At 44.0% G+C, this 27,318-nt stretch overlaps 1 protein-coding gene across 1 annotated transcript in view; it reads left to right on the plus strand.

The window, feature by feature from the left end:
• Positions 1-1,534: 1,534 nt before the first annotated feature.
• Positions 1,535-27,318, plus strand: part of LOC145399011 (uncharacterized) — a 35,543-nt gene continuing 9,759 nt past the window's right edge. Inside the window, exons 1-4 of the mRNA XM_080271739.1 lie at positions 1,535-1,658; positions 5,800-5,990; positions 18,149-18,250; positions 21,858-21,966. Of these exons, the coding sequence (XP_080127865.1) occupies positions 1,535-1,658; positions 5,800-5,990; positions 18,149-18,250; positions 21,858-21,966 (526 nt within the window). The remainder of the gene's footprint in view (positions 1,659-5,799; positions 5,991-18,148; positions 18,251-21,857; positions 21,967-27,318) is intronic.

The following is a 27,318-nucleotide window of genomic DNA, read 5'->3' on the forward strand; positions in this document are numbered from 1 at the left end:
TGCGCACACTTTGAGGTTGCCAACTGCCTGCTTTACATCATCTTTCACCACCCAATAATGCATTTTCCTATAATCCTTCTTAAGACTTCTCCCGCCCCGATGGTCCTGCATCCTGGATTCTTATCAAGTGGGATTAGTTTGCAAGGCGTCAGTGCTTCAGTGTTGTTGCACTGACTTGAAACCAGCTGCCTTACCAGTGAGGCAGTGGTGTTACACAGGTCTGTTGCCGCCTCCCCAAACTTGTTATTGGTGAGGATTACTCTCCACGATTTTGCATTCAGGCCTGGCGTTCCCGCCCCTCCTTGTGTGTGCAGTGTGCATTGCCTTCCTCCACACACCACCACCACCACCACCGCAGCGTCTATAGGCTGAGTGAATTCCTCCGTCGCAAGCAGAATAAAACACGAATTTCTTTACGCTGGACCAAGAACGTCAGGTATTATAGATTTTACTGTTTTGTTTCATTTTTTACGCCATAAATTTCCGTTCAGTTAGAAAAAACTGCCTGGCCGTAACAAAAATAAAATGCACAAAAGTAGGTATTTCGCAGTCAGAGGGTTAAAAGGTGTTTGTTTGTTTGTTTGTTTGTTGACCGTGTTGATATATCGGGTTGCCAGCGGATTAGACACGTGGGTTTCCATGACAATTTCGGCTGGATAAAATCGTCTGGGGTAACACCGTCCATTAGAGGGTTAATGGGAACAGCATCAACAAGAAAATCGTCTGGTGTTGGGTGGAATAGAATACTAGAGTTGTTAAGACTTCAGCTACCACAGTTACATTCCTTAACTCTCTCGTTATCCCCGGTTCATTCTGTGTATCGTTCCATTTTATCTCAGTCATTTTGTTGGGATGTGGGTTATAAAGATCTAATCGGATATGGGGTACTTCTGAATTAATGGTTATCTCTAATTGGGTGTGGATTATTTCTGTTCATTCTCTTACTCTTCCCTCTCCAGATCTCTGTGTTATTTTCTTTTATCTCCAATATTTCGTCTAAAGCACACTGTAATATCGCATTCATTCTCTAATCCACTTTCTTCTGTCTCCTGTACATCCTCTTACTTACTCTCTCTCATCACGCTTCTTTATCACAGATTCATTCACTAACTCACTCTTTTATATTATAAGCAATTCATTGTTCACCTCCTCACTGTCCTATGTGTAAGATAATTATCTGTAACTCACTCGTTGATCTGCAATTTATCCTCTCTCTCTCTCTCTCTCTCTCTCTCTCTCTCTCTCTCTCTATATATATATATATATATATATATATATATATATATAAGCACTTCATTCATTGACTCTCCACTCTTTTCTCCCCACGTCATTATCTTATTCACCGGCTTCTATCTCCAGTTAATTTTCCAACTTAATTTCTTTTTCCTTTAACTTACCCTCCTTTATCGCAAGTTAATTTTCATCCTCCGATTCACTGTCTTCCCCAAGTCACCCTCTTTTATTACCAGTTCAGTCCCAGAGTTCAGTCACTCTTTACTCTTCAAAGTCCCAGCAATTCCCACCGAAATCTAAAATGGCAGGCGTGTGGGCGGGAATATGCTGGGCGGCCAGCAAATCAGGCACCCAAGTTTTCCGTTCCGGGTCTTTTTCAGCGAGGGGGGAGGCAGACCCGTCCCCCCACCCCCCATCCCAGACAGGTTGGTGCGCGGTGCCGTAACTTGTGCACGCCCAAGTTTAAATTGTATGCTCTGGCCCTGTGGCTGACTTGGCCCCGGTGTCTGCTGTCACGGAGCATTGTTCTGTTGGGACGGAGATTTTCACGGCTGCTCGAACTTGGTGGGCTAATATATATATATATATATATATATATATATATATATATATATATATATATATATATATATATATGGTCACTCATCTTAAATGTCGGGACCAACTGCCTAGCCCCAGGCTCCTACGCTTCTCATGGGACAATGTAGGATTGGATGACGGATGGATGAAAGGATATATATATATTTATAGATAGATAGATAGATACAGGCGCAGAAAAGGGGCACCCTCATGCTGTACCACAAACATAGCCGGGCATCTCAGCTGCCCTGTTGCACAAACCTCTTTCATCTCCTTCCCTATCGCTCGAAAGGGGGTTGGTGAACTACCAGGGACGGGCACATTCAACCTGCTGTCAATCGGGTTCACGTTTCAGATGAACCTTGTGCAACAACTACTGCTGGTACTACATAATACTGTGTACACTGCTGAAGTCTGATGTCTTAAAGCTGGTCTGCAGTATAAGGACGCCTGTCGGAGACAGTGTAATATGTTTTGAATATCAGTTAAAACACCAGGGAGGCGGTTGGAGGATAATTTATCTATGCCAAGAGTGTCGGCTGGTCACCTACCCTTAAACGCTGCCAAGTCACGGCCACCAACCCTCGCGTGCCTTGATCTGTTGATGGTTCGTGTTAGAAGCAAGTACATTTCCTTCCTATTGCTGGACCTTAGTCATCCCGTATATTACTAGAAAACTGACTTTGGATGATAACGATGCTGATGAGATTATCGATAGATATTGCTCTTGTAGAGAGGTGAGGAGAGAAGTAAGATGGCAAAAGAAGAGAAGAAGAAGAGAAAGGAAGTAGAAGGGAGAGGGAGGTGAAGCAGGAGAGAAAGAGAGACTGGAAAAGGAGAGAGAAAGATGAAAGGGAAAAGTAGAGAAAGAAGATACGAGCAGACGAAGAGAGAGAGAGAGAGAGAGAGAGAGAGAGTCTAATACCTCCAATGCGGTGAGGGGAAGTTTTCAGATAGCGGGAGTAACAAGATGAGGGTCATATATATACAAACGACTCATGGTCAGCACTACCACTTAAAACTGTAAGTCCCTCCATCACATAACTTCACTTGTTGCTGCCACGCTCAGACCGGGGGGAGGGGACAAGCAGGGGAGGAGGATGGGGGGGGGGTGGAAAGTGAGATGAGATGCGTGTGGTGGGTGAAGGTTGGGAGGAGAGTTGATAGGTGTGTGTGTGTGTGTGTGTGTGTGTGTGTGTGTGTGTGTGTGTGTGTGACGGGAGGGAGGTTGATAGAGGTGGGTGACTTAGTGCAGTGGTGACTAGTAAGGGTAATGAGTTGAGGGAGGAACTGTGGGAAGGGGGGCCACAGGAAAGTGGTGGGGGTGTTTATGTGTGGACGTGGGTGAAGGTGGAGACGGATGGAAGGGAACAGCGAAGAACATGGAATGTGTATGAGAGAGAGAGAGAGAGAGGAGGAGGAGGAGGGACTTGAAATATGCATATATGCAAGAGGTGAGGGAATGCATAATACATACCTCATTCCTCTGTTTCCTTGTCAGGGTTTCTGCAAAAGCCTACCTCGTATCTTCTCTTGGAGTTAAGAATGGTAATAGAGAGTTGTGTAATAGGCTTCTTGCTAGCTACTTACAGGTGGATAAGACGGAGGCTGGGAAGTTGTTGATAGTATGCCGTCTGTTATCTTGTTGGGAAGAGAATGGGAAGGCTGAAGTTTGTTTTCTTGAATGGGTGAGAATGGGAACAGGGAAGGAGTTATTGTTCGGGTGAGGGGAGCGAATTCTAGCTATGTTTTTCAGCCGGAGTTTACTGTGAAAAGTTCATGCCCTATATGGCCTTTAAATATTCATGCGTGAGGTACTCCAAAACTTCGGATTTTTCTCAGCAGTTGAGCCAGTTGGGGCGTATCATTTCATTTTGAGGCTAAAGATCCAAATACAGCCGGAAACGCCCAAAACATTTCCGCCAAGCAAGGTAAGGTAAAGGCAAAAGTGGGAGGGGGGGGGGACAGCCTCTCTGACGTACACTTAGTCGCGGTGTTCATCTCCGTTACTTAGGCCTTTGAGCCTGTGGAGGGCGTTTTACCCAATATCCTGAGATACAAGACCACTGCATCATCCAGGTTACTACATTTACCTTCCCTAGGTGTTACCCTTGTTATTCATTTTACCCACCAACCCATAAAGGATAGATGGACAGCTGAGTCGAGTGACGACAGCCGCCCACACCAGAATTCGTACCCTGGCGTTAGTGGGCCGGTGGCTTCGCAGTTAACAACGCTGATCACTCAGCTGTTAAGCTATTCATGGGATGTCCGACCTTTTTGAAACTGGTATGAAAAGTATCTTCTAGTGGTATCATCCCCCCCCCCCCCCCCCCCAAAAAAAAAAAAAAAAAAAAAAAAAAAACATTGGCAGCAAAAAAAGGTGAATTTGGGAGAAAAAAATACAACCTTGTTAGCTGTGACACGCTCCGCACGTGAGATGTGTCCGCGCATTTCTTGGTATATAATGTTCTCCACTCTACTCACCTGAAACCTTGAGAATATAGACAGGATTTATAAGTCATCTGTCTTAATTATTACGGTGAGAATAAGACCACCAGCCTCATAATGTCTTCCATCTGTGCTGTTATTGGGATTTGAAGGGAAGTAGGAGTTACGTAAGAGTATTTCTTGTATCCTTCTGTGGGGTGGGATGGGAAATAATCAGGAATTGCATCACAGTCTCCCCTCTATTCCCCCGTTACGATGAGAATGGGAATACTCGGGAATTATATAACAAGTTTCCCCTTTATTACCTTGTTGGGGTGAGACTGAGAGTACAGTATAGCCATTTTGTACACTTTTGAACACACACACACACACACACACACACACACACACACACACACACACACAGTTTGTAGGCAGAGAAGAGAGTGGGTCTGAAGTAGGCATAGGAAACATATACACATTTATTTTATAGGATAGTAAGAGCCAGTTCCATAATAGTCTCCCCTCTTTCCTTATACTGAAGTTAGAGTGAGACTAAGTTGGGATGTAAATAAAATCTCTCTCTCTCTCTCTCTCTCTCTCTCTCTCTCTCTCTCTCTCTCTCTCCTTTTTGAGTTAATTAAGAGGGAGACTTTTTTTACAATATCCTCCCGACTGTTGTACCCTCGTTATGGAAATGAGGGCCGTGCTATACTGTAGGTGACTTCTGGAGACCTTAACACCATTTCCATAGAGATTTATTCTGATATTACACCTTAACATTCTCGTGTGTTATATATATTATTTATCGACGTAATTTTCACCAGTATCGTACAGGGGAGTTATTAAAGATGAGATGTGCAAAATAAATCGCTAAGGAAGAGGTGTTACGTAATATCCAAACCCACATAAAAGACCGGCCCTGAAACCAAGCGTAGGAATATCGTAACATTTTCTCCTTTGCTCTTTAGGCGACCACTGTGGGGCGTTATATGATAGTGCCCCCCCCCTCTACTGTCACGGGGGGGGGGCCTAATTTACATAGAGATACAGTGGATTAATTTGGTAGTAGGGAAGACCTAAGGGGGCTCAGGGTGTCTTGGCCAGGTTTCTGTTTTCTTGGTTTTTGCTTTTGTTTTCACCCAGTTGATTGTTGTTGTTTGTTGTCGTTGTTGTCATTAGTAGTAGTAGTAGTATTGTAGTGGTAGTAGTAGTAGTAGTATTGTAGTGGTAGTAGTAGTAGTAGTATTGTAGTGGTAGTAGTAGTAGTATTGCTGCTGTCATCAGGGGTGGGGACATTCGCCTCATCGCCAGATATTTACTATTTATTCTTTTATTGGGAATCATCCTGCATTTCCAAGGTACTTTTGTGTGTTTGTCTTCTACCCAAAAAGAAAGAAAGAAAAAGAAACAGTACCCAGTCATGTTGGGTTTTCTTCGACACCTTCCTTGGAGATTCACTTCCTCACCACCTCATATTTCCCCTGCCACCCTCGTTCCTTTCGCATTTCTGTACTTTCCTTGTCAGTGATGCCCTCCCTTCCGTTTTCTACACAGGTGTGAGCGGGTGGAGACACGGTGGGGGCGGCGGGAGTAGGGTCATTCAGCACCACCATCACGAGCCCCACCACCACCAGCAGCAGCACCGGCGAATCACCCCTGACCAGCAGAACAACACTGTGGTGGTGGCGCAGAAGGGCAGCGTGGCCACCATACAATGCTACACACACTTCCTCGGCGATGAGATGGTAGGCACGAGGTTTGGGAGGGGAAGGTCCTGAGTTTTGTTTTGTTACCCCTGATTATCGTGCCTAGAGAGAGAGAGAGAGAGAGTGTGTGTGTGTGTGTGTGTGTGTGTGTGTGTGTGTAAAGACGTAAAATTTAACGAAATCGTCTGAAGATAGAAAGAATAAAGCTGAAAATACGCCATCGGACTGAAGGGTTATTATTTTTATTTATTTATTAATTGGTATTGTTTGGGATGGAGGTTGATTCTTACCCCGTCACTACGGATGATCTCTTCCAAGCTGAATGAAATCGTCTGAATAAAGTTAAAAGAACAGGATGAGTGAAATATTTACTTTTTTCGGTACCCTCTCTCTCTCTCTCTCTCTCTCTCTCTCTCTCTCTCTCTCTCTCTCTCTCTCTCTCTCTCTCGCTTGGAGGTAGAAAACGGCGAAGTAATAACATTTAACAAGAACATTCTCTCTCTCTCTCTCTCTCTCTCTCTCTCTCTCTCTCTCGTCTCATGGTCAGGACAACTCTGATATTCCACTACAGCTAACACCAGACGATTTTATCCATCTGAAGGTGGGCCATAGGATCCTGAAATATACCGAGGACTCTACATACACTGGCATCCCTCCCCTCCCCCTAGATTACCACATATCGCCCTGTCATTGTTAAAGCGGATGTTCAGGTATGATTGCTGTAGTTTGTTCACCTTAAATTGGCTCAGATTTTCGTTCTTCCGCAGCACATTTCACGTAGGAGACACCCTTAACGTCTGTTTAATATGGACGGAGGGTGTTAGTGCAGAAGTGGTGACATGCAATGGTGTGCTGGGCCTAAGGGAACGAGTTATTGAGACTATGTCCAGAATCGGACGCATCAAAAGCTCGTTGGCAGAATACTACTACATCTGTGCCTCCTTTCCACAGCACTTCTTCGTGACAAGCACCATAGAGTACCGTAAATTTTTTTGGTTATCCTACAGCACTGAAAATTGAGAGATGGCGATTTTAGAGCAATTCAAAGTGAGAGTTATATTAATATTCCAAAATGTGAACCCTGTGGACTGCAGGCTGAAGTCGTCCCTCAGCTGCAGTCCACCATCCACCCTTTGAGGGATAGAGAGAGAGAGAGTTGAGGGATAGAAAGTTGAGGGACGTTTGTATAACCGCTCAGCACACACGGCCGGGCCTATCAGTGCCACCACGTGAAGGCGTCCCCCTCCACCACCACAGCAGAGCATAATAGTGAGGGGAAGAGTCGACCACATTCACTTCCACGCCTACCTCCACGTTCGCTTTCACGTTCACTTCCACGTTTACCTTCACTTTATGTTCACTTCCACGTTCCCACGTGCACTTTCACATTCATTTCCACGTTCACGTTCATTTCCACGTTCACGTTCACTTTCACTTTCACTTCCACGTTCACTTCTACGGTCACTTTCACGTTTACTTCCACGATCACGTTCACGTTCACTTCCACGTTCATTTCCACGTTCATTTTCACTTTCACCTCCACGTTCATTTCCACGTTCACGTTCACTTTCACGTTCACTTCCACGTTCACTTCCACGGTCACTTTCACGTTCACTTCCACGTTCATTTCCACGATCACTTTCACGTTCACTTCCACGTTCACTTCCACGATCACTTTCACGTTCACTTCCACGTTCACTTCCACGGTCACTTTCACGTTCACTTCCACGTTCATTTCCACGTTTCATGTTCACTTCCACGTTCACTTCCAGGTTCACTTCACGTTCACGTGCACTTTCACGTCCACTTCCACGTTTTCTGCATTGTCAGTATCTGGTGCATTATTTTTTTGTTCTTTTTCTCTGTTATTGTGAATCCAGCGCAACCCATTAAGACGGTGATATTAAAGTGAGAGAGAGAGAGAGAGAGAGAGAGAGGGAATGTCCGTGTCCAATCTGTTTCTGCTTCATTCTTTTCTCTATCTCCAAACGAGAGAGAGAGAGAGAGCACACACAAGCAGGCTGTATGGTTGAATATTCCGACTCAATAGTAAACATAAGTAAATATCAGCTTTAATATCAAAGGTCTCGGTATGTGAAAATGGTGAAAAGCGCACACACACACACACACACACACACACACACACACACACACACACACACACACACACACCATTATTCACACATCACTTACACACACATACACACTCCATTATTCACACACACACACACACACACACACACACACACACACACACACACACACACACACACACACACACACACACACACACACACACACCATTATTCACACATCACTTACACACACATACACACTCCATTATTCACACACACACACACACACACACACACACACACACACACACACACACACACACACACACACACACACACACTACTGCGCTTCATTATTAACACATCACATAATTGGGAAGTCGGCCACAAAACTAGCATGAAACCCCATGATTTATTTCCACAACATATCCCTGACCACTGACATTCTATTTTTGTCATGACGGCTGCGATGGAATTTGTTGAGAGTTAAATCCTTCAATAAAATATCTATAACTATTGACTTTCTGATCTATCTGTATCACGTTTGTCGCAGGGAACTTTCTTGACAGGTCTCCCCCTCAAACCCTGTGTTTTCATGACAGGAGGTAGGGGTAGGCGGCGATTTGTTTATGGCCACCTCTTACGGGCTTCAGGAGTCTGGCTATAAATAGGTAGACGGATAGGTTAACCACATCATTAGGCCGAAGTTTATATTTTCAGCTCCACAGCCTGGGGGACTTAGGCTGTTGCATTATAATCAGTCCATCCACAAGTTTGGTCTAAATCAGATAAGAACAGCTTAAGTTGACCATTTTTGTGGCCTTTACAATTCACTTGTTATAAAAAAAAGCAATACTCATTGGCTGACCCCTTAACTTTTATACAGTGTTACAGTAAATCAAGATCAGAACTGTCCTAGTTGTATTCTTAACAAATTCTCCCAAGGGTGGAGTTTTGACCTTACCCTGTGGCCTTGACCTTTGACTTTTCTTAAAATTGACCGACTTCGTTCATGCCTTACCCTCAGACCCTTCCAAGTTTGGTCAGAATTTGATTAAAAAAAAAAAAAAATCTAAATAGATCATGGTAAGTTTAACTTCGACCTAACCTTGTGATGTTGTCCATTAACCTGCCGTATGAAAAATATTTTTCAATCGCTGACCTTCACATTTTGACCAAGTTTGGCTAAAATTGGAGAAAGACTTTGAGTTATTTTGACAAAGCACACACACACACACACACACACACACACACACACACACACACCGCTCGCTGGTGCAGTGGTAACGCTTTCGCTTGCCAACTGGTGGGCGGGAGTTCTCGCCTCGCTCAGGTTGCGAAAAGTTTCACTGACGAAGTGGGTGGTTACTGTCCCCCTTGAGCAAGGGGACGGGTGTGTGCGTGTGTGAAGGTCACAGCCTTGCCCTTAGATCGGACTATATGAGCTCTCAGCTCCCTTCCGGGAGGGTAAAAGCTGACGATCACGACCATCAAAGTGATCCTGACCGACCCGGTGAATTACACACACACACACACACACACACACACACACACACTGCGTGGGTGTAATAGTAACGTTATCGTACTAAACAGAACTAGTAATCTCTTGTTGGCACGTCGACATGAGGGTTTTTGGCCGAAGGTGAATCGTTTGGTGTAGCGAGAATTAGTGAACAAAAATTTCGTACCGAAGGAGTTTAGTTCTTATAGGCTCCTGTGACTCACTCTGTGTTCAATAAAATCGTTCTGCGTTAGTTTGAATAGGATAGTAAGAGTTGTCGTGGGCATGAGAGGGTTGTCGATGACGGTATTAGCACCCTGACTGGGATGACTCACTTGAACGTTATCGCTTGGCGTCATTTGTAATAAAGTACTAGAGTTGTCACGACTGTGAGACGGTTAATAATGGCATTATTATCACTCAGGCTCCTATAGCAATTGTAATGGTCTGGCGATAGCTGGAATACAATACTAGAGTTGTATAGACCATGAGAGTGTTAATAGTGACGGAATTAACACTGAGGCTTCTGTAACTCATTCAGCTGAAGACGATTATTATGAAATTGGCAGGATTACGATTCTAGAGTTGTCCCAGCGATGAAAGGGATAATCATTGAGTTGGCCATAGCTGACATACCCCTTTCCATAAGGCCTTTTTTTTGTGTGTGTGTTTTTTGTCTCCACCAAGGAGGTTATGTTTTCACCCCTGTCCGTTTGTTGGTTGGTTGGTTTGTGAGTAAGATTACACAAAAAATACTGGACGGTTTTCCACGAAACTTGATAGAAGAATGGGCCTTGGCCCAAAACAGACTCCATTAAATTTTGGTGCGGATCCGGATGAAGGAATTTGATATTGGATGAGACTTGATTGAATTAAAAGGAACTGCATGTTGGGCCTTGGCGGAGGTATGTGCTCTACTGAGTGCCATTCTAGTTTTTTTGTTTTTGAGTTTTACGCCGTGTCCTCCCCCTCCCCCCTTTTTTTTTTCTTAAGGGCTAAGGCGTTGCCCCTGGGTAAAAGACTTCGGTTTTGAAGCTTGTAGCACATATGACCGAATGCCCTTCCTGTGATGGACTCGAACCTCCACCCTTCGGTCAGAACGCTGTAACCCACTGAGCCACGGCAGCTACAACCAGCTGGGTGACAGGAGAGCGCTACCTCTCCCGGCAAGGCAGCTTACCCGGGCGCGGCGGTAACTCATGACTCTTCGGTCTCTAGTCAGGCGCTCTACCATTCAAATGGATGAAACCATCTGGCGATAGCGAAAATAAAATATGAATTATCATCGTACTGTTGCATGTAGAATAATCCAAAGTTCATGCTCTGACCTCGAAGCACTTAATTAAATTGCAGAGAATGAAAAAGAAAATGTTAGAGTTAAAATAAATACAAGGTGGAGGCGGACCACAGACCACATTAATTAAATGCTAGGAAATTAATTGGATTCTGCCTTAGGATATTTTCGAGTAACTGTGTAAATTATTAGCGAGGGTCATAAATTAGGCTTCAGTAATTTCATCATCATCATCATCATCATCATCGTCGTCATAATCATCATCATCATCATCATCATCATCATGGATCCATTATCATCACACTGAATCATTTTCCTCCACTGACCAAATTTCTGACTTATTTTCTCCTTACCCATTTCCCCCCTGGACCTACTTTCCCACTTGGCCCTATTTTCCTCTTATTTCTCCCTGTAGACTGATTTCTCCCTTGTACCTTCATTCTCCCTTGAACCTATTTCTCCCGTGGACTTTTTTTTTTTTTTTTTACCCCATGGAGATAATTTTTCCTTAGGGACTTATCTTCCCCATGGAATTATTTTACCTCATAGACTTATTCTCACCATGGACCTGTTTCCACCATGGACTTTTTTTTTTTTAAATCATGGATCTAGTTTTTTCTTCCATGGATCTTTTCCCTCTGATGAATTAAGTCCACATTTCCCCCAGATACGTATCCACCATGGACCTATTCCCTCCATGATCCTATTAAAGCCATGGACCTTTTTACCTCATGGATCTTTTAACCAGTGAGTCAGTTTTCCCCCACCCACTCACCCACTCTTTTCGCCCACCCACTCACCCACTCTTTTCCCCCACCCACTCACATACCCGGCCAGCCAGAGTAATAAGCGTGTCTCCTGGTTTGTCCTACGGGAAGCAACCCACCCACCCAAAAAACCCACCCACCCCACCCTTGTCCCCAACCCACGCACCCACCAACCGCACCACTCCATCTACCACAGCCCACCACTCCACCCATTCCGCCTGTCCGCCCCTCTCCCCACCCTTCCGCCCAACAGCCCACCCACTCGGCCTCCAAGCTTGGTCCACCACAAAATGATTGGCAACATTACACACACACACACACACACACACACACACACACACACACACACACACACACACACACACACACACACACACAGTAAAAATCACCACCCTTCAAATCTCTTTCAGTCTCACTATATAATTGTAAAAAAAAAAAAAGTAAATTTGACAAAGACGGTAAAAAGGAAAAGTAAAAAGCTAGGTAAGTCACAGAGAAATGAAAAACCAAATATGCAGAAGGGAAACTGTGGAAATGAAGCTTAGTACCATCAAGATAATAAAAATGTAAATGAAAATGGAATAATAAGAGGTCATATAAAAATAATTTGAGGAAAAAGAGAACAGTTGAGATGAAAAAAAAAAAGATAAAAAAATGAAATCAGGAGGAAAACGTAAAAAGAAACTGACATGAAAACAGAAAACGATGAATAAAGAAACGCCAAAAAATTAACTAAAAGGGGAAGATGAAAATAAATATGGCGGCTAATAAAGAAATACAAACTAATGATAGACGGAAGTAAGAGAAAATGGAAGACGAATATGTGAAAAATAAAACTTGAAGAGGAAAAGCAAAAATAAGATACGAGTGTAATTTGTTTCTTTTGGGGGATTCAGTATCATAAAACAACTCCCTGAAGCCAAAACCCCCCTCTTCTTCCCCAACCCCTCCCCCTCTCCCTTCCCTTCTCTTCTCTCCCCCACCATTCCCCTCCCCTCCCTCCCCTCCGGCCTTCATCTCTCCGTCATGTTCTTTCTCTCCTCCCCCTGCCTTTCTTTTGCCCCCTCAAGCTCTCTCTTTCCTTTCTTCTTCCTCTCTCGTTCCCCCTTCATGTTCACCCTCTCTACTCTTTCTCTTCTCTCCCTCCCCACTTCTCCTTCCCTTCCTCCCTTTCTCCCTCTGTTTTCTCCTTCCTCCAGTCTTTTCCTCTCTCCTCCTCTGTTCCATCTCCAGTTTCTTCCTTTCCTCCCCTCCCCTCTCTCCTTTCTACTTATATTCTCTCTCTCTCTCTCTCTCTCTCTCTCTCTCTCTCTCTCTCTCTCTCTCTCTCTCTCTCTCTCACACACACACACACACACACACACACACACACACACACAAAACCCCTCCTCCTCCTCCTGTCCCCATTTCTCCCCCCTTCCTGTCCCCCTTTCTCCCCCTCCCCCACCCTAGTGACATCGCTTCCTGCTTTCTGTGCCTCGTCTGTATCGTCTTTGAGAATTTGCCTCACTTCTTTATTCGTCTATAATCCGTGATGTAAGACATGGTGTGGACGGGCCGATTTTCTTATTATTATTTTTTATTGGGGGGGGCGAAGAAAAAAAATTCTTAAATATTTCCAAGTGACGTGAATTGTGCTGATGGGAGAATTATACAGTCTGAAAACGTGTCTGTCTGTCTGTCATTATCTTTCTACCTGTCTATCTCTATCTGTATTTCTTGCTATCTCTCTGTCTGTATTTCTTGCTATCTCTCTGTCTGTATTTCTTGCGATCTGTTTGTCTGCGTGCGAAAATTGTCCGTCTGTGTCCTACTGTCGGTCCATCTTCGTGTCTATCTTCTTCTCTGTCTGTTTCTGTCTGTCTTTTTATCTGTCTGTCCCTGCCTGCCTACTTACGTACCTATCTATCTGTCTATCCCTACCTAACTACTTACCTACCTATCTATTTGTCTATCTGTCCGTCTGTCTGTCTATCTGTCTATCTATGTCTGTATGTATCTGTGTTCTGTCTCTGTCCGTCTTTCTACCTGTTTTCATCTGTCTGTCTGTCTATCTGTCTGCATTGCTAGCCAAGCACCTTATGACCCCGGGAGGGGGTGGCCAGAAAAGGAAAACCTCCTTGCAACTCTGTCCTTAGCTATCAGGCTGCCCCTCCTCCACCTCACACCAGCCTCATTCATGTACACCTGCCTCTCCATGCCATCCCTCCACCTCATCGTCGCCGTGCCCCTCCGCCTTACAGAAGGGAAGTGTAATTACTGTGATGAGATAACATTTTTGGCCCTATTTCGACCCTCTCTAGATATGAATTAGACCGAAACATATCAAGTATGTTAAGGTATATATATATGTACAGTATATGCTATACATGGATACACTGTATTCATGTGTGTATGCATGAGGAGGGACAGCTGGCCCGAAGGTCTCTCTCTCTCTCTCTCTCTCTCTCATGTAGATACAGTATAATAATTCCAGAGTGGAGGATATTGCATGCACTTGCTTTAGTCATAGTCTACTTACACACACACACACACACACACACACACACACACGAGCCGTCAGATAATACATGGCAAATCCCTTCCGCGTAATCTTGAACATTTGCGAAACATATTTGATGCATTAATTGCGTTAATCTCCAAATTCATCATCATCATCATCATCATCATTATCATGACCTTGACCCAGTTCCTAGTGGTATTAATGGAATGAGTTGGTCCAGTCATCATCATCATCATCATCATCATCCAAAAAAGGAGTAGGATCTAGGAAGGAAAACAAAATAAAAAACAAAAAACAAAAAAAGAAAAAACATCACCAGAGAGGTCCGTGAAAATGAGCCACACCTCTATTCATTGTGCTAATGTGTATAGGTAGATTTAGCCACGAGAGAGAGAGAGAGAGAGAATTACGCGGCTACTGACTCCTGTGCATCGTAAAATGGACACCTTATGTGACCCTCTTCCTCTAAGTCAGGAAGGAATTTGCCAGGTATAATCTAAAGTATCGTGTGTGTGTGTGTGTGTGTGTGTGTGTGTGTGTGTGTGTGTGTGTGTGTGTGTGTGTGTAAGTGAATGCAATATCCTCCGCTCTGTAATAATTATATCTACATACTGAGATAGATAGATAGTTAGGTAGGTAGGTAGGTAGGTAGAGAGAGAGAGAGAGAGGTGGGGGGGGGTCGGTGTGGGCAGCGATTTGCATATTAGAGTGAGTAATCCCCATAATATAACCCAAAGTAAGGCATTAGTGCAGAGATTTAACGCTAATCCCGTCCCTGGATTTTTACTTTGAGTGCAGAGTTGCAGTTAAGTTTGCATGATCAAAATATATATAGTGGGCTGCCACGTGGGAAATTTGCTGTAGACGCCCTCACGTGGTGGCACCGATGAAGACGGGCGGTGCAGTTGCACGGTTATGCAAACGTCTCACCACCACCACCACCACCACCACTACTACTACTACTACTACTACTACTACTACTACTACTACTACTACCACCACCACCACCACCACCACCACCTAACAACATATAAAAGACGTCATCATACTGAATGGGTGCTAATAGGTGGTGAGGGGAAGCGATTTAGATGGTAACACGCTAGATTCTCCATTGCCTCTCTCTCTCTCTCTCTCTCTCTCTCTCTCTCTCTCTCTCTCTCTCTCTCTCTCTCCTACTCATTTCTTCGTCTTATTTCATCCTCCCACCACAGCCCCATAAATCTAATGGGTTGCAAGATGGGGAATTGCCTCCCATTACTTCTCTCTCTCCTTCCTATTCCTTCGACTCATTCTCCTTGCCCACCGCAAACCCTTAAGTTTAAAGAGAATCTAGGAGTAATTTTTAAAAACACTGTTTAAAAACAGTGACATATTTTAACATTATTCTAACTATTTTCAGACGTTTTTCTTTACGTTGTTATACATATTGTGCACTGAAGGAGTTAGATGTAGAATTAGATATAGCCTCACTTAACCTTTTCACTGCGGTAGGCCCTTAATTCAGTTATATCTACTAGTATTACCAAGATTAGAACACAGAAAATGGCATCGGAGTTAAGAGTAAGCTGGTTTCCTCATTGACTTTTATTCCTTTCCTCCCCATCTCATTTTTGCCTTCCTTCTCCCCACTCTCCTCCATCTTATCTTTCCCCTTCCTCTCCCCACCACTTACTCTTCCCCACTTTTCTCGTCTCCATCAAACGCTGTACCCACATTTGTTCACAAGACAAATGAGAATGGAAACATAAGTGAATTCAAAGACGCAACGACGGCCCACCATGTATAAAAGGCTGTATTATCATTCAGTCTTTGCCAAACCTCGGTTCTTAAATCGATGGCGAGGTTTATATTTTAGTTTTACTACCACAAGATTATTTAACTATATAGGAATGTTATTATTGTTGTGGATGAAGACTATATTATTATCTACCACGTCTAGTTCGAAATGTGCCCTAATGTGAAAAAAAAAAAAAATCGGGGGGTAGCAAAAATAATGACCAAGAAGGAGCACTCAGAATATGCAACACCCAAATCGAATTACTTCATTATTGCCTGACCTTGCACCCTTCCACCAGCTTTGGTTCAAGTCAGATCAGAGTTGTCAAGAGTTGTATTTGTGACCTTGACGTCTGACCTTTCCCAGTGACCTTGTCCTTTGATTGTTCTCAAAATCGAATTTCTTTTTGCTTGTTTTAACCTGAACCCTTCCGTAAATTGTAGTCAGCATCAGATAACTGTGGACATTGACTTTGCCGTATGAGTTTGACTTTTACTCCTCGTTCGACCCTCAACCATTCCACCAAGTCTGGGTAAAATCGGATGAAAACTGTTTGGGCAATTTTGTTGTTACTTACACGGGTCGAAATTTGACCTTGCGTTCTGACCTTAACCTGTGACTGATTGTTTTCTAAATTAAATCACATCATTCATACCTTACCATTAACTGTTTACGGAAGTTTAGTCTAAAATGGACTAAAACTGTGTACGTTGATATTCTTGGCACACACACACACACACACACACACACACACACACACACACACACACACACACACACACACACACACACACACACACACACACACACACACACACACACACACACACACACACACACACACACACACACACACACACACACACACACACACACACACACACACACCGCTCAAAGCATAACACCCATTCTTGCTCTGTGTGACGCTGACATGAAAACTGTGTGGTTGAAATAGCAACAGCTCAGTATTGTGCAGATCTTGATTTTTTTTTTCATTTTTGCTTTGTCTGTTTTGTATTCTTGTCATTTTTTCTATTTTTTGGCGAGAATATTAATTCGAAATGTAATGAATGTGGTTTATACTCTATGCCATGACTGTGTATTTATGCTGGAGGTAAATGATTGACCACGGTAAGCTGGAAGAGAAGAGATTTGGTCAAGATGGTACAGTTGTGGACATAAATACTGATTCACTTCAAAACGATAAACATCACGGTGAACACTGACTTTCAAAACACTGTAATGCTATAACGGGAGCCCAGTAAACCTTTCCAAATATTGTGTAAGAATTTTTAGGAATTATTCCACTGAGAGTTTGAACGATATTATTTTTCGCAGCAACAAATTGAGTTAAACAGAAAGCCATGATGGAGTGTGGCTGTGTGGTGTAAGTTTCAGTAGTGTTGATATTAAGGCCTATTTTTGTTGCCTGATTTAGGGGACGTTGTGGAGAGAGTGGGGAGAGATTAACCTGGAGTGTGTGTATGGCTGAGGTGGAAGAGGAGATGTGGAGAGGGAGATCAAAGATGGATACACGCATGAGGGTGGTGTGGGTTGAAGGTAGGGCAGCCTGATGGTGGAGGACAGGTGCGATGTGGAGGCGTTTTGTTCTTGGCCAGCCCCTCGGGAAGTAGGACGTCTGGCTAGAGATAGGTAAGATAAATAGATAGATGGATGGAAGGATAGATAAACAGATACATACATAGACATACATACATACAGTACATACATACACAGATACATACACACATACCTACATACATAGACAGACACATATATCTAACCCCTTCCATATCACTCAACCCCAACCCCTGCATCTCCTTCACATTCCTCCTCTCCACCCCCTCCCCTCCCCTCCCCCATCCCCACCCTGCACCCCTCGTCATCAGGCCTTGGCACAAACACATCATCAGTTCATTCTCCTTACTGATCATTTTTTGCAGGAAGAACAAAACACGTGAGAAGATTGTACACACTCGCCTTGACCTTCCTGTGATACAAAGAAAAAAGAATAGACGGAGAAGTAATTTTAAGTTTGATTTTCGATCCTGCAAAGAGGTATGGGAAGCCTGTACAGTGGATTCCCGTTTTCTTCTGCAGTAAATAAAACAAAAACAAGTCACCAGTTAGACAGGGAATGGAGCGTTTGGATGTCGTTGTGTGTGTGTGTGTGTGTGTGTGTGTGTGTGTGTGTGTGTGTGTGTGTGTGTGTGTGAGAGAGAGAGAGAGAGAATTCTGACTCTGATCTAATTTGCCCATGTCCTTTGGTTCCTCCTTCAGGTGACGTGGACGAAGCGTGACCAGGAGCAGCTGCTGACGGTGGGAAGGCAGGTGTACTCCTCAGAGGAACGCTACTCCGTCTCCCACTCCAGGCACCAGAAGGTATACCCACCATAACCCCCTTGATTTCTATTAAAACTGAGTGCCCCAGGGTGTAGTCCTCAGAGGCATCGCGTACACTTGAGGCCTTAGAAGGTAAATAATAAAACTGAGTCCGCCAAGGTGTAGACAGGTGTAGTTACGGGACACAGGCTAATAATTGTTAGGTGTGACGAGACCGCATCCTACGTAGAAAATAGTCAGCAGGGATATTGTTAGTTAGACATGTCCTACCATCGTCACAGTCATCAGGAATTATCATGAAAATATGTTGATTTTTGTCACACGTTCCTCCCAGTTTTTATAATGTGACGCTTAACTTCAGTAACTCCCTTCTGTTCAGCTTTTTGCCTCCGCCCGACGATTTTATTCAGCTTAGGAGAGAGCCCACGGAAATTCAGATCCTACAACCACTCTGTTAAGCCACTTTCTCAGTTAACTATTTCATTCCTTTCACGTGTCGCTGTCTCTCACTTCATTATTTTCACGTCTCACTGGTTTTCACTCTGCCTTTTCTGTCTGAAGCTACACTGTTATCTAATTATACTCTTCATTTTGGGGGGGTCTCTCAGTCCTCCTTCTTGTCTCTACCTACACACTCTTTCATCTGTTTGATTCATCACGTTGCGTCTGCAGTTTCAGCCTTTGTTTGTAGTTTGTGTAAGTGAAAGTGTGTGTGTGTGTGTGTGTGTGTGTGTGTGTGTGCGCGCACGAGGACGACTACATTAACCCCTTCTGTCCCATGACCTTTTTTCAAGTTATTCATGGTACTACAGAAAATTTGATTCAGTACAGGAGTGTATTCAGACTGGAGGGGTTAGTTACAGCCTTCATTAACCCCTTCACTACAAGATATCTCTCATGAATAAAATCGTCTGGAGATGGCAGGAATAAAATATACGTCTTGGGATTGAGGGTGTTAATATGCCCTTCCACCAGACGATTTTATTCAGCATAGAGGCGTGTTTCCTGATCCATTTTCCCCTCAAACGTTCACCCTTTCTTTCCCCTCACTTCGGAGGCCCTATATTGCCCTCAGTTAATCTGTAGCTGTAATTTGTCATCCCTCCCCTCACTCATGCACCTCCCCTCATCCTTCCCTCCTACCTTATCTCGCTCATGCACTTCCCCTCATCCTTCCCTCGTACCCTATCTCACTCTAACACCTCCTCTCATCCTCCTCTCCTTCTCTGTTCTACTCTTCCCTCACTCTCCCCTCATCCTTTCGTTTCTCTTCTACCCTCTTCCCACTCTTGCACCTCCCATCATCCGTAATTCTCTCCTACACTCCCCTCACTCTTATAATCCCTTCCCCTTTACACCTCCCCTCATCCCTGCCACTCTCCTCCCCTCCCCTCACTCTTATGATCCCATCCTCTTTACACCTCAACTCCCCTCATCCTTCCCTCTCACCTACCCTCTCTTCAGTCTTACAATCTTTGCTTCCTCATACCTTATACTGGCAGCTCTCCCCTCTTCCGTCCCCTCTCCTCCACTCCCCTCATTTTATTTTTGACTTTAAGGGCGGTCAGCACGAGAAGAGCTCAAAACTTTTATCCCCTCACACTAATATCATCCCTTTCCCCTCTTTTATCTGCCTCCGTTCCCCTCACTCTGCAGATCATAATATCCACTTTTTATGTCCCTCCCACCCACGTTCCCCTCCCTTTCCCCTTCCACCCTGCTCTCCCCTTACACACCCCTGCTCTTGTCTCCCTTCCCCTGCCCTTTTTTTTTTTCCTCCCTCCACTCAGCCTTTCCTTTTTCTTCATTCCTTAATTCCTCCCTCTCCCTCCCTTCTAGTCCTTCCCTTCCCTCACCTTCCACACCCCCTCCCTTCTCTTTCCTTTCCCATCCTTCCCCTTCCACCCACTTTTCCCTTTCCTTCCCTCTTTAAGCCCCTTCCCCTCCCTCGTTTTCTTTTCGCTCCCATCCCCCTCAATCCACCTCTCTCCCCCACCAAAACCTTTTCCTTCCCTGCCTTCCCATTCCTTTCTTTCCCTCCCTTTATCATCTACCCACCTTTCTCTTTCCCTCCCCTTTTAATCCCCTCTCCCTCTCTCCCTTTCCTTTCCATCCATTTTCTTGCTATCCACATTTCCCCTTCCCTCCCCGTCCAGACCTCTTCCCCCCTCCTTTTTTTTCTATGTCCTCCTTTCCCTCTTGCATTCACCTTTCCCCTTCCTTCCCCATCCAAACCTCTTCCCCCCCCTTTCCTTTCTCTCTCCCACCTTTCCCCTTCCACCCACGTTTCCTCTTCCCTTCAGCTCCCTCCTTTTCCTTTTCCTCCCTTCCTCTTGCCCATGGCTCTCCAGTTTCCCCTGCTTCCAGACCCCTTCATCTTTCCTTTACGTGGCAAAATTCTGCTCCCGCTGTCTTCACCTCCTCTTCCAATATTGTCTCCTTCCACTTCATCTGCCTTTCCTTACGTGCCTTCCTTTCAACTCTTAGACCCTCTTCTTCCCTTTCTTTTCATCTTCTTTCCCTTCCCTGCCAGTCTTCGTCTTACTTAGTCATCTCTCATCCCTTCGGTTCATTTTCCTTACTTTTCCCTATCCTTTCTTCCTTCTCCAAGCCTTCCCCTCTCTCCCTTTTTTCCATCCCTGTCCTTCTCATCCTTTCTAAGACCCTCTTCCTCTCTCTTCCTACTCATGTTCCTTTCCTGTCTCTGCCTTTCCTTTCCCTTCCCTCCTTCCTCTTCCTGCTCATTTTTCTTCATTTATTTTCTTCCTCCTCCCTCGTCCTTCCTTACTCCTTCAACGCATTTTCCTTCCCTTCCGTGTCCTTCTCCCTCTTTCCGCGTCGTCCCATTCCCCCACTCCCTTTCCACTCATCTTAATTTCCTTCCCTATTATTTCTTCCATTTTTGGCCCCCTCATCCTTTTCAATTCGTCATTTTGTTCATATTCTGTCCAAGCGTATCCTGCTCTTTCTCTGGTCTCCCCCTCCATCCCTCATCCTTCGTATCATTCTCTTCCTTCCCCGCTCCTCCTTCTCTCTAGTTCCTCCTCCTCTCTCCTGTTACTCCTTTTCTCTCCCACTTTCCCCATCTAGATCCTCTCCCGGTTTCCTTGCCCTTTCCTCACGTCAGAGAGAGAGAGAGAGAGAGAGAGAGTGGGGAAAAGGGGGTTCACTGCCCCTGGATGCCTGCAGGGGGGCTTGTTTCACCATACTGCCTGTGTATGCATTCTTCATTTGTTTTGTAGTTTTGTTTATTTATTTAGGTCACCTCACAACACTTTTACGTGGCAAGAAAAAGATGATGATGATGATGTATTAGTTTTTGTTATGGTTAAATTATGTGTTTAAGGATGCACCATAAACATCGGTGCTGTAGGAAACCATTCGATGTAGATGGTGTTTATAGTAATGTTTATTTAGAAGACGCCAGTGTAGATATTTCAGGCTAATTATTATTGACTCTTGACTCTCCCCTCCAGCCAATGTTTACACTAATATTGACTTACATGATACGAAGGAAGAGCTATTAAAATGACTCCTCCTTCTCCTCCTCCTCCTCCTCCTCCTCCTCCTCCTCCTCCTCCTCCTCCTCCCCCCTCCTCCTCCCCCTCCTTCTCACTCTCATTGTCTGTTCGCCCTCCTCCTGCAGATGTGGCAGCTGTCAGTGCGGGATGTGAGGCAGAGTGACGCCGGCTTGTATGAGTGCCAGCTCACTGCTCACCCTCCAGCCTCACTCTTCTTCACGCTCGAGGTGGTTGGTGAGTGGCACAGTGGTTATGAAGGTTGTGGGTGTTGTGATCTTAGGCTAAGGTAGGTTAGAAAGGATTAGATTAGGTCGTCCATAAGTGGTTGTGATTGTTGTTGGGGTAAGGGTTGTAATTTTGGTTAGGTTAGGTTAGGCTAAGGTAGGTTAGACTTGACTGTGTTATGGCAGGTTAGGTTAGGTTTGTAGATGAATGGTTGTGGTCGTGGGTTAGGTTGGATTAGTTCAGGTTAGGTTAGTGGTCGGGCTAGTGACTGAGAGTGGTTGGGTTGGCTGAATTATGACTCAGTGAAACAACTCTAAATTTCCTACAAGATTTAGACTGAAGTAATGCCCTTCCTCTGTGTGTGTGTGTGTGTGTGTGTGTGTGTGTGTGTGTGTGTGTGTGTGTGTGTGTTTACTCATGCATCCATAGGTGAGCGTAGGGGAGGGTGGCCGGGCTCATGCATTGAATTTACCACCTTTACCACACTCTGTCCACTTTAACTTGGCCTTAAATTGCGATCGCTCCATCTTAAATGCTGAGTTGAGTTGTACGAAGGGACTGGCGGTAGAACACATCGCTAGTCACGAAGAAGTGCTGTGGAAAGGATAGACAGCCCTAATATAGGGTGGCGTCGTATATTTACTCCTAATCAGGCTGCCAATAAACTGTTTTTATATATAGATTATGAAGGTCCAGTAGTAACGATTTGATTAACATTCACACGGTCGGAGCAACTCGTTTTTTTTAACTCTTGCCAACGCCAGACGATTTTACGCAGCTGAGTGATTCATAAGAGCCTGAGAGTGTTAATGGAGGCTCTATATAACGTTTGTGGTTCGAAAAGCTTGTCTAAAGATGAAGTGAGTCGTCTTGAGGTTTCCAGAATAAAACAAAGACGCTTGCAGTAAAGGATTTCAGTAGTTACAACCCCGCGGCCCTATAAACACAGGGTTCCAGGTAGATAAACAAAGGTGAAATGATGAAGGCAGTGTGTGTGTGTGTGTGTGTGTGTGTGTGTGTGTGGCGATGGTAGGGTTGGTGGCGGTATTTTCACCTTAATATGATAACCACTGTGCGGGCCTTTCACGGGGCATCCTCCGGTCTACGGGGTTATACCAAAGCACGCAAAATTGTGGACCGACGTTTTGGGAGGCCAGGATTAAATAATGTATATGTTTTTTTCTTTTTTACACAAACAGGTGCTGGTACTTTCACAACGATGACGCACTATTCTTATCGCTACCTTCAGGCAAGTTTAAACCCCTTCGACACAATGACGCACTTTTTTAACCCCCGCCATTACCAAGGCGGAGCGATAATGTTTTTGCCCGCCTGTGTGTGTGTGTGTGTGTGTGTGTGTGTGTGTGTGTGTGTGTGTGTGTGTGTGTTCCCATTATATATCATAAACGGCAAAAGCTATCAACATGAAACCTTCAGGGTATTAAGATATGGCCAAAATCTTCCGGTCCCCCCCGCCGGCGGCCCCCCGAGGGGGGCGCCGCCCCACGGCCCCAACCTGGGGGGTGGGGGCCGCGCTTGTTACTTGGCCAGCGGCATATTCTGGCAGGCGATGAGCATTCGGCATTCACTTATTACGGTACTGTCTTTAGGTGAGGTTATTTTTCTTAGGAGACTTTTCAAAGTGGAAGAGTTAAATGCAGCCTTCATTAACCCCGTCGCAACGACGTTTCCTTCTGTCAGCTGAATAAAATCGTCTGGTAACAGCGAATAAACTCAGATCGGATCTAAGAAAGTGTGCAGAGATGGCAACCCTTTACTGTTTTCTGTTGCGTCCCAAAAGTACCGTTTGGGGCATTTACCAAAGTTAATGAAGGAGGGAACCCTAAAGTTTGGACCCGTGACTAGTGCGACCATGAGCTAGTAGGCAAAGGGTAGTAGGTTAAGGGTTGTATTCTCTGTGGCTTTGGGGATTTCTTTAACACCTCTTGCTTAGCGATGTATTCTGGACGTTTTACCTGAATATCCTGTTGTATGAGGTGCAGTGGATGTTATTTATACGGTCAGAGTTTTCATTACACACCAGAAGTTATTAGGTGTTACGTGCAAAATAAATCGCTGTGGAAGAGACCTTACGACATCTCCAAACCAGAAATACGGCCCTCCGTTTGATTGAAATTCCCAGCCATTCTACGCAGCACCCGTCTACCAACACACGCTCTCACCTTTTTTTCTGTCCAGTTCCCTAATACAGTAGTTAACCGATACTCTCAAGTCTTACGTGTATGCCGCTGGTCAACTCGGGGATTGCCTTGGTCAGTCCGTCTTTCCTCTTCGGTCTTTTATATGCAGTGTTTCCTGTTAGCTTAAAATGTACGAATTTTGTTATTGTTTTTCCTTTTGTTCAGCATAAATGGAAAGGAGAGGTTTGCAGGCTTCCAACTTGGATTCGTTTTTCTTTCGTTCTTTTTACACTTTTTTTTTTTTTTCATAGGGAGATATTTAGAGGAAAATAATTGTGCATCTTCATTTATACTAAAGAAGGAAATGACGCCGCACAACGCCGTAGGTTATTTCAGCGAGACTGCTACACAGACGACCAGTTATATTTGTTGTTTTTGTAGCGGCGATAAGAAGTAATTATATATGTGTAAGCAGATGTTCTTGCTGTCGGCTTGCACGTGCCTGACATCGTACAGCTCTGCCAACGCGTACAGTCGGCATCAAAAGTCTTGTAATCATCAGCCTCTTTTTTTTTTTTTTTTTTTTTTTTTTTTTTTTTTATGTCGACTGTACATGTCCTGTTCTGCCCCCTAAAGAGCAAATGATCTTCTAAGAAAAGTGACCCGCCCCTAACCAATACTTCACGCACAGGTATAGATATGGAGGGGTTGGGGGGGGTGTAGGGTTAAATAAATAAATAAATAAATAATAATAAAGTCAATGTATATCAACAGCTGTAGAAATATGTGCAATAGATTAGTGGAAAATGCAAGTTTTTTTTAGGAGTCTGGGCTAGATTGATTAATGAGAATAAAGTCTGTGGTTATTTACAAGAGCAGAATGGTGTGCTACAGTTTGGTGGAAAATAAAATACATCTCGTGCCACCATCATCTATTACTCCTCCGCGTTCTCCATCTCACTTACTAGGGATCAGGTGGTGTCTGTGTCTGGCTCCACCTGTGCCAGCCTCAAAATTATATTCCCTCCCCCCCCCCCTCCCTCCCGTGGCCAGAAATTGCATGCGACTGTTCGAGGTTATAGTGCCGTATTTTCCTTGACTTAGATTTCATTTCGTAACGCCTCTATTTGTCACCTAACACCTTAATGTTATTTAGTATGTTCTCATTTTTCTACATATAAACAACACACTAAGGAATATTAGGGTGTAATCAAATCGGCATGAAAGAGGTGCTACAAAATACAAAATCAACGAAACTGGGGCTTATTAATACACAAGAGATTATTAAGGTGTAATAATAAAAATAAATTGCCATGAAGGAGGTGCTAAGAAGACGAAGAAAAAAAAGTCTTGGGGTTGCCAGGTAGCTGAGAAACCATCTGCCCCATTTATAACAGGTAATTAACATCAACGAACAGTTAATGTGTAAGGGTTGTTAATGGGTAAGATTTGTATTTGCAGGAGGGACGAGGAATATGGAAAGGATCTGCACTCACCTGTCCTTGTCCTTCCTCCAATAAATATATAAAGAAGTGAAAGGAAATTAATGTAAGTTTATTTGTAATCTTTGCACTGTAAATCAACTTTTCCCTTTTCGCATTCTAGGAGAACGTTTGGGTGTTTTCCATGTCACTTACGCGGTGATAGAGGAGTGCCATTCCAGTGAAGAGACTGACTAGGAGAGCGTATGAGAGTAATGTGGGTGGAAAGAGAAGGAGGGAAAGATCGAGAATGAGGTGGAGTGATGAGGTGTCAGGGTGTGTAAGGGAGGCGGGTGTCCGGGGAAGAGGGGTCGTTCCTGAGGAGAGAGAGAGAGAGAGAGAGAATCTTGCACTTATTTCAACAACAAAATAAAGTAAGAGGAAAAAAGAAATCTGCTGTTTTATCAATATTTTTATATAAACAAATCAGCAACCAAGTTCAACATATTTTCAGATATGGACGAAACGCGGCCATTTTACGATAATTACTGGCTCTGTGCATCGGCCATTACGTTTATTATCACGGTGAAGCAAGATAATGAGGACGAATGATAAACGAACATTAACCCTTTCAGTACGGTGACGGCCTTTGTATTATAGTATTTACAGTGTGCAGTGAGAGTGGGATGATGGACTGCAGGAGGGGGAAAGCTTCAGCCTGCAGTCCACTGGGTTCATATTTCACTCAGGAAGAGAGAGATTTCCCTGTTGACACTCAAGGCCGCATTCTAGGTGACGTAAGAGGCTTGGTAGCGCCTTTTCCATACCGAATTAACCTGCATATTTTAACTTGACATTCTTTTGTATGCTATTTATGTTGCTTTATTTATCAACATAGGATGCATCATAAACATACCAGAAGATACTGAGATGTACAAAATAAATCGCTAATGAAGTGGTGTTAACGAAATGTCCAAAGCAATTTAGAAAACGAGGCACTAGTAATGTAGGTCACCATTGTCACTTATTCCCGTCAGTGCGAGGACTTGTGCATCGTGGTGGCTGGCTGTAGGCGATTTTGTCAAGGGCTCCTCGTACTGAAGAGGTTGGGTTATGCACGTGAAGGTTATACACGTTAGGGTTGTACACGAAGATTATACACGTGAACAGGTAAGGTTATATAGGTACACAGTGAAGATTATACACGTGAAGCTTATGCACGTGCAGAGTGACGATGACGATGAAAATGGAAATATTTACGCAGACATCTCATTAAGTATCGCTCATTGTAATTCGAGTACGTAACATTTTTCCAGCAGCTACTTTGTCTTTCATGTTTGGATTTCAGTGAGATTTATTTATTTATTTATTTATTTATTTATTTTTTCAACACGAACATGATAATTAAGTTCCATTGCCGATGATGATACCCTGTTTCCAAAAGTGAGTGTATAAAGAATGAAGCGAGTTTATAATTTTCGCTTTTTTGTATCATGGAAAATCTACCACATCAGTAGCTTTGTTTGTCTATCTATGTATCTGTCTTTCTCTCTATCTATCTCTATCAATCAGGGTCGACGACTGCTACATGTAATTCGCACCAATATGCTTTAACCCTAGACTGAAATACAGATCTCGATTGAAAATTTGACGGTTGCCCTGAGGGAGATTAACACCCGTATTCTTGTCAGTTAAAGCTCCCTAACATTTCTTCTTAAACGATTTATTTTGCTTAGTACACCTTGTCGTCCTCTTCTGTGTTACTTAAATCATTCTAATATCACCATACACAGCATAAA

This window comes from Coenobita brevimanus, chromosome 47 (assembly GCF_032717465.1).
Source record: "Coenobita brevimanus isolate Jiangsu-jjx chromosome 47, ASM3271746v2, whole genome shotgun sequence".
Classification (NCBI taxonomy): domain Eukaryota; kingdom Metazoa; phylum Arthropoda; class Malacostraca; order Decapoda; family Coenobitidae; genus Coenobita; species Coenobita brevimanus.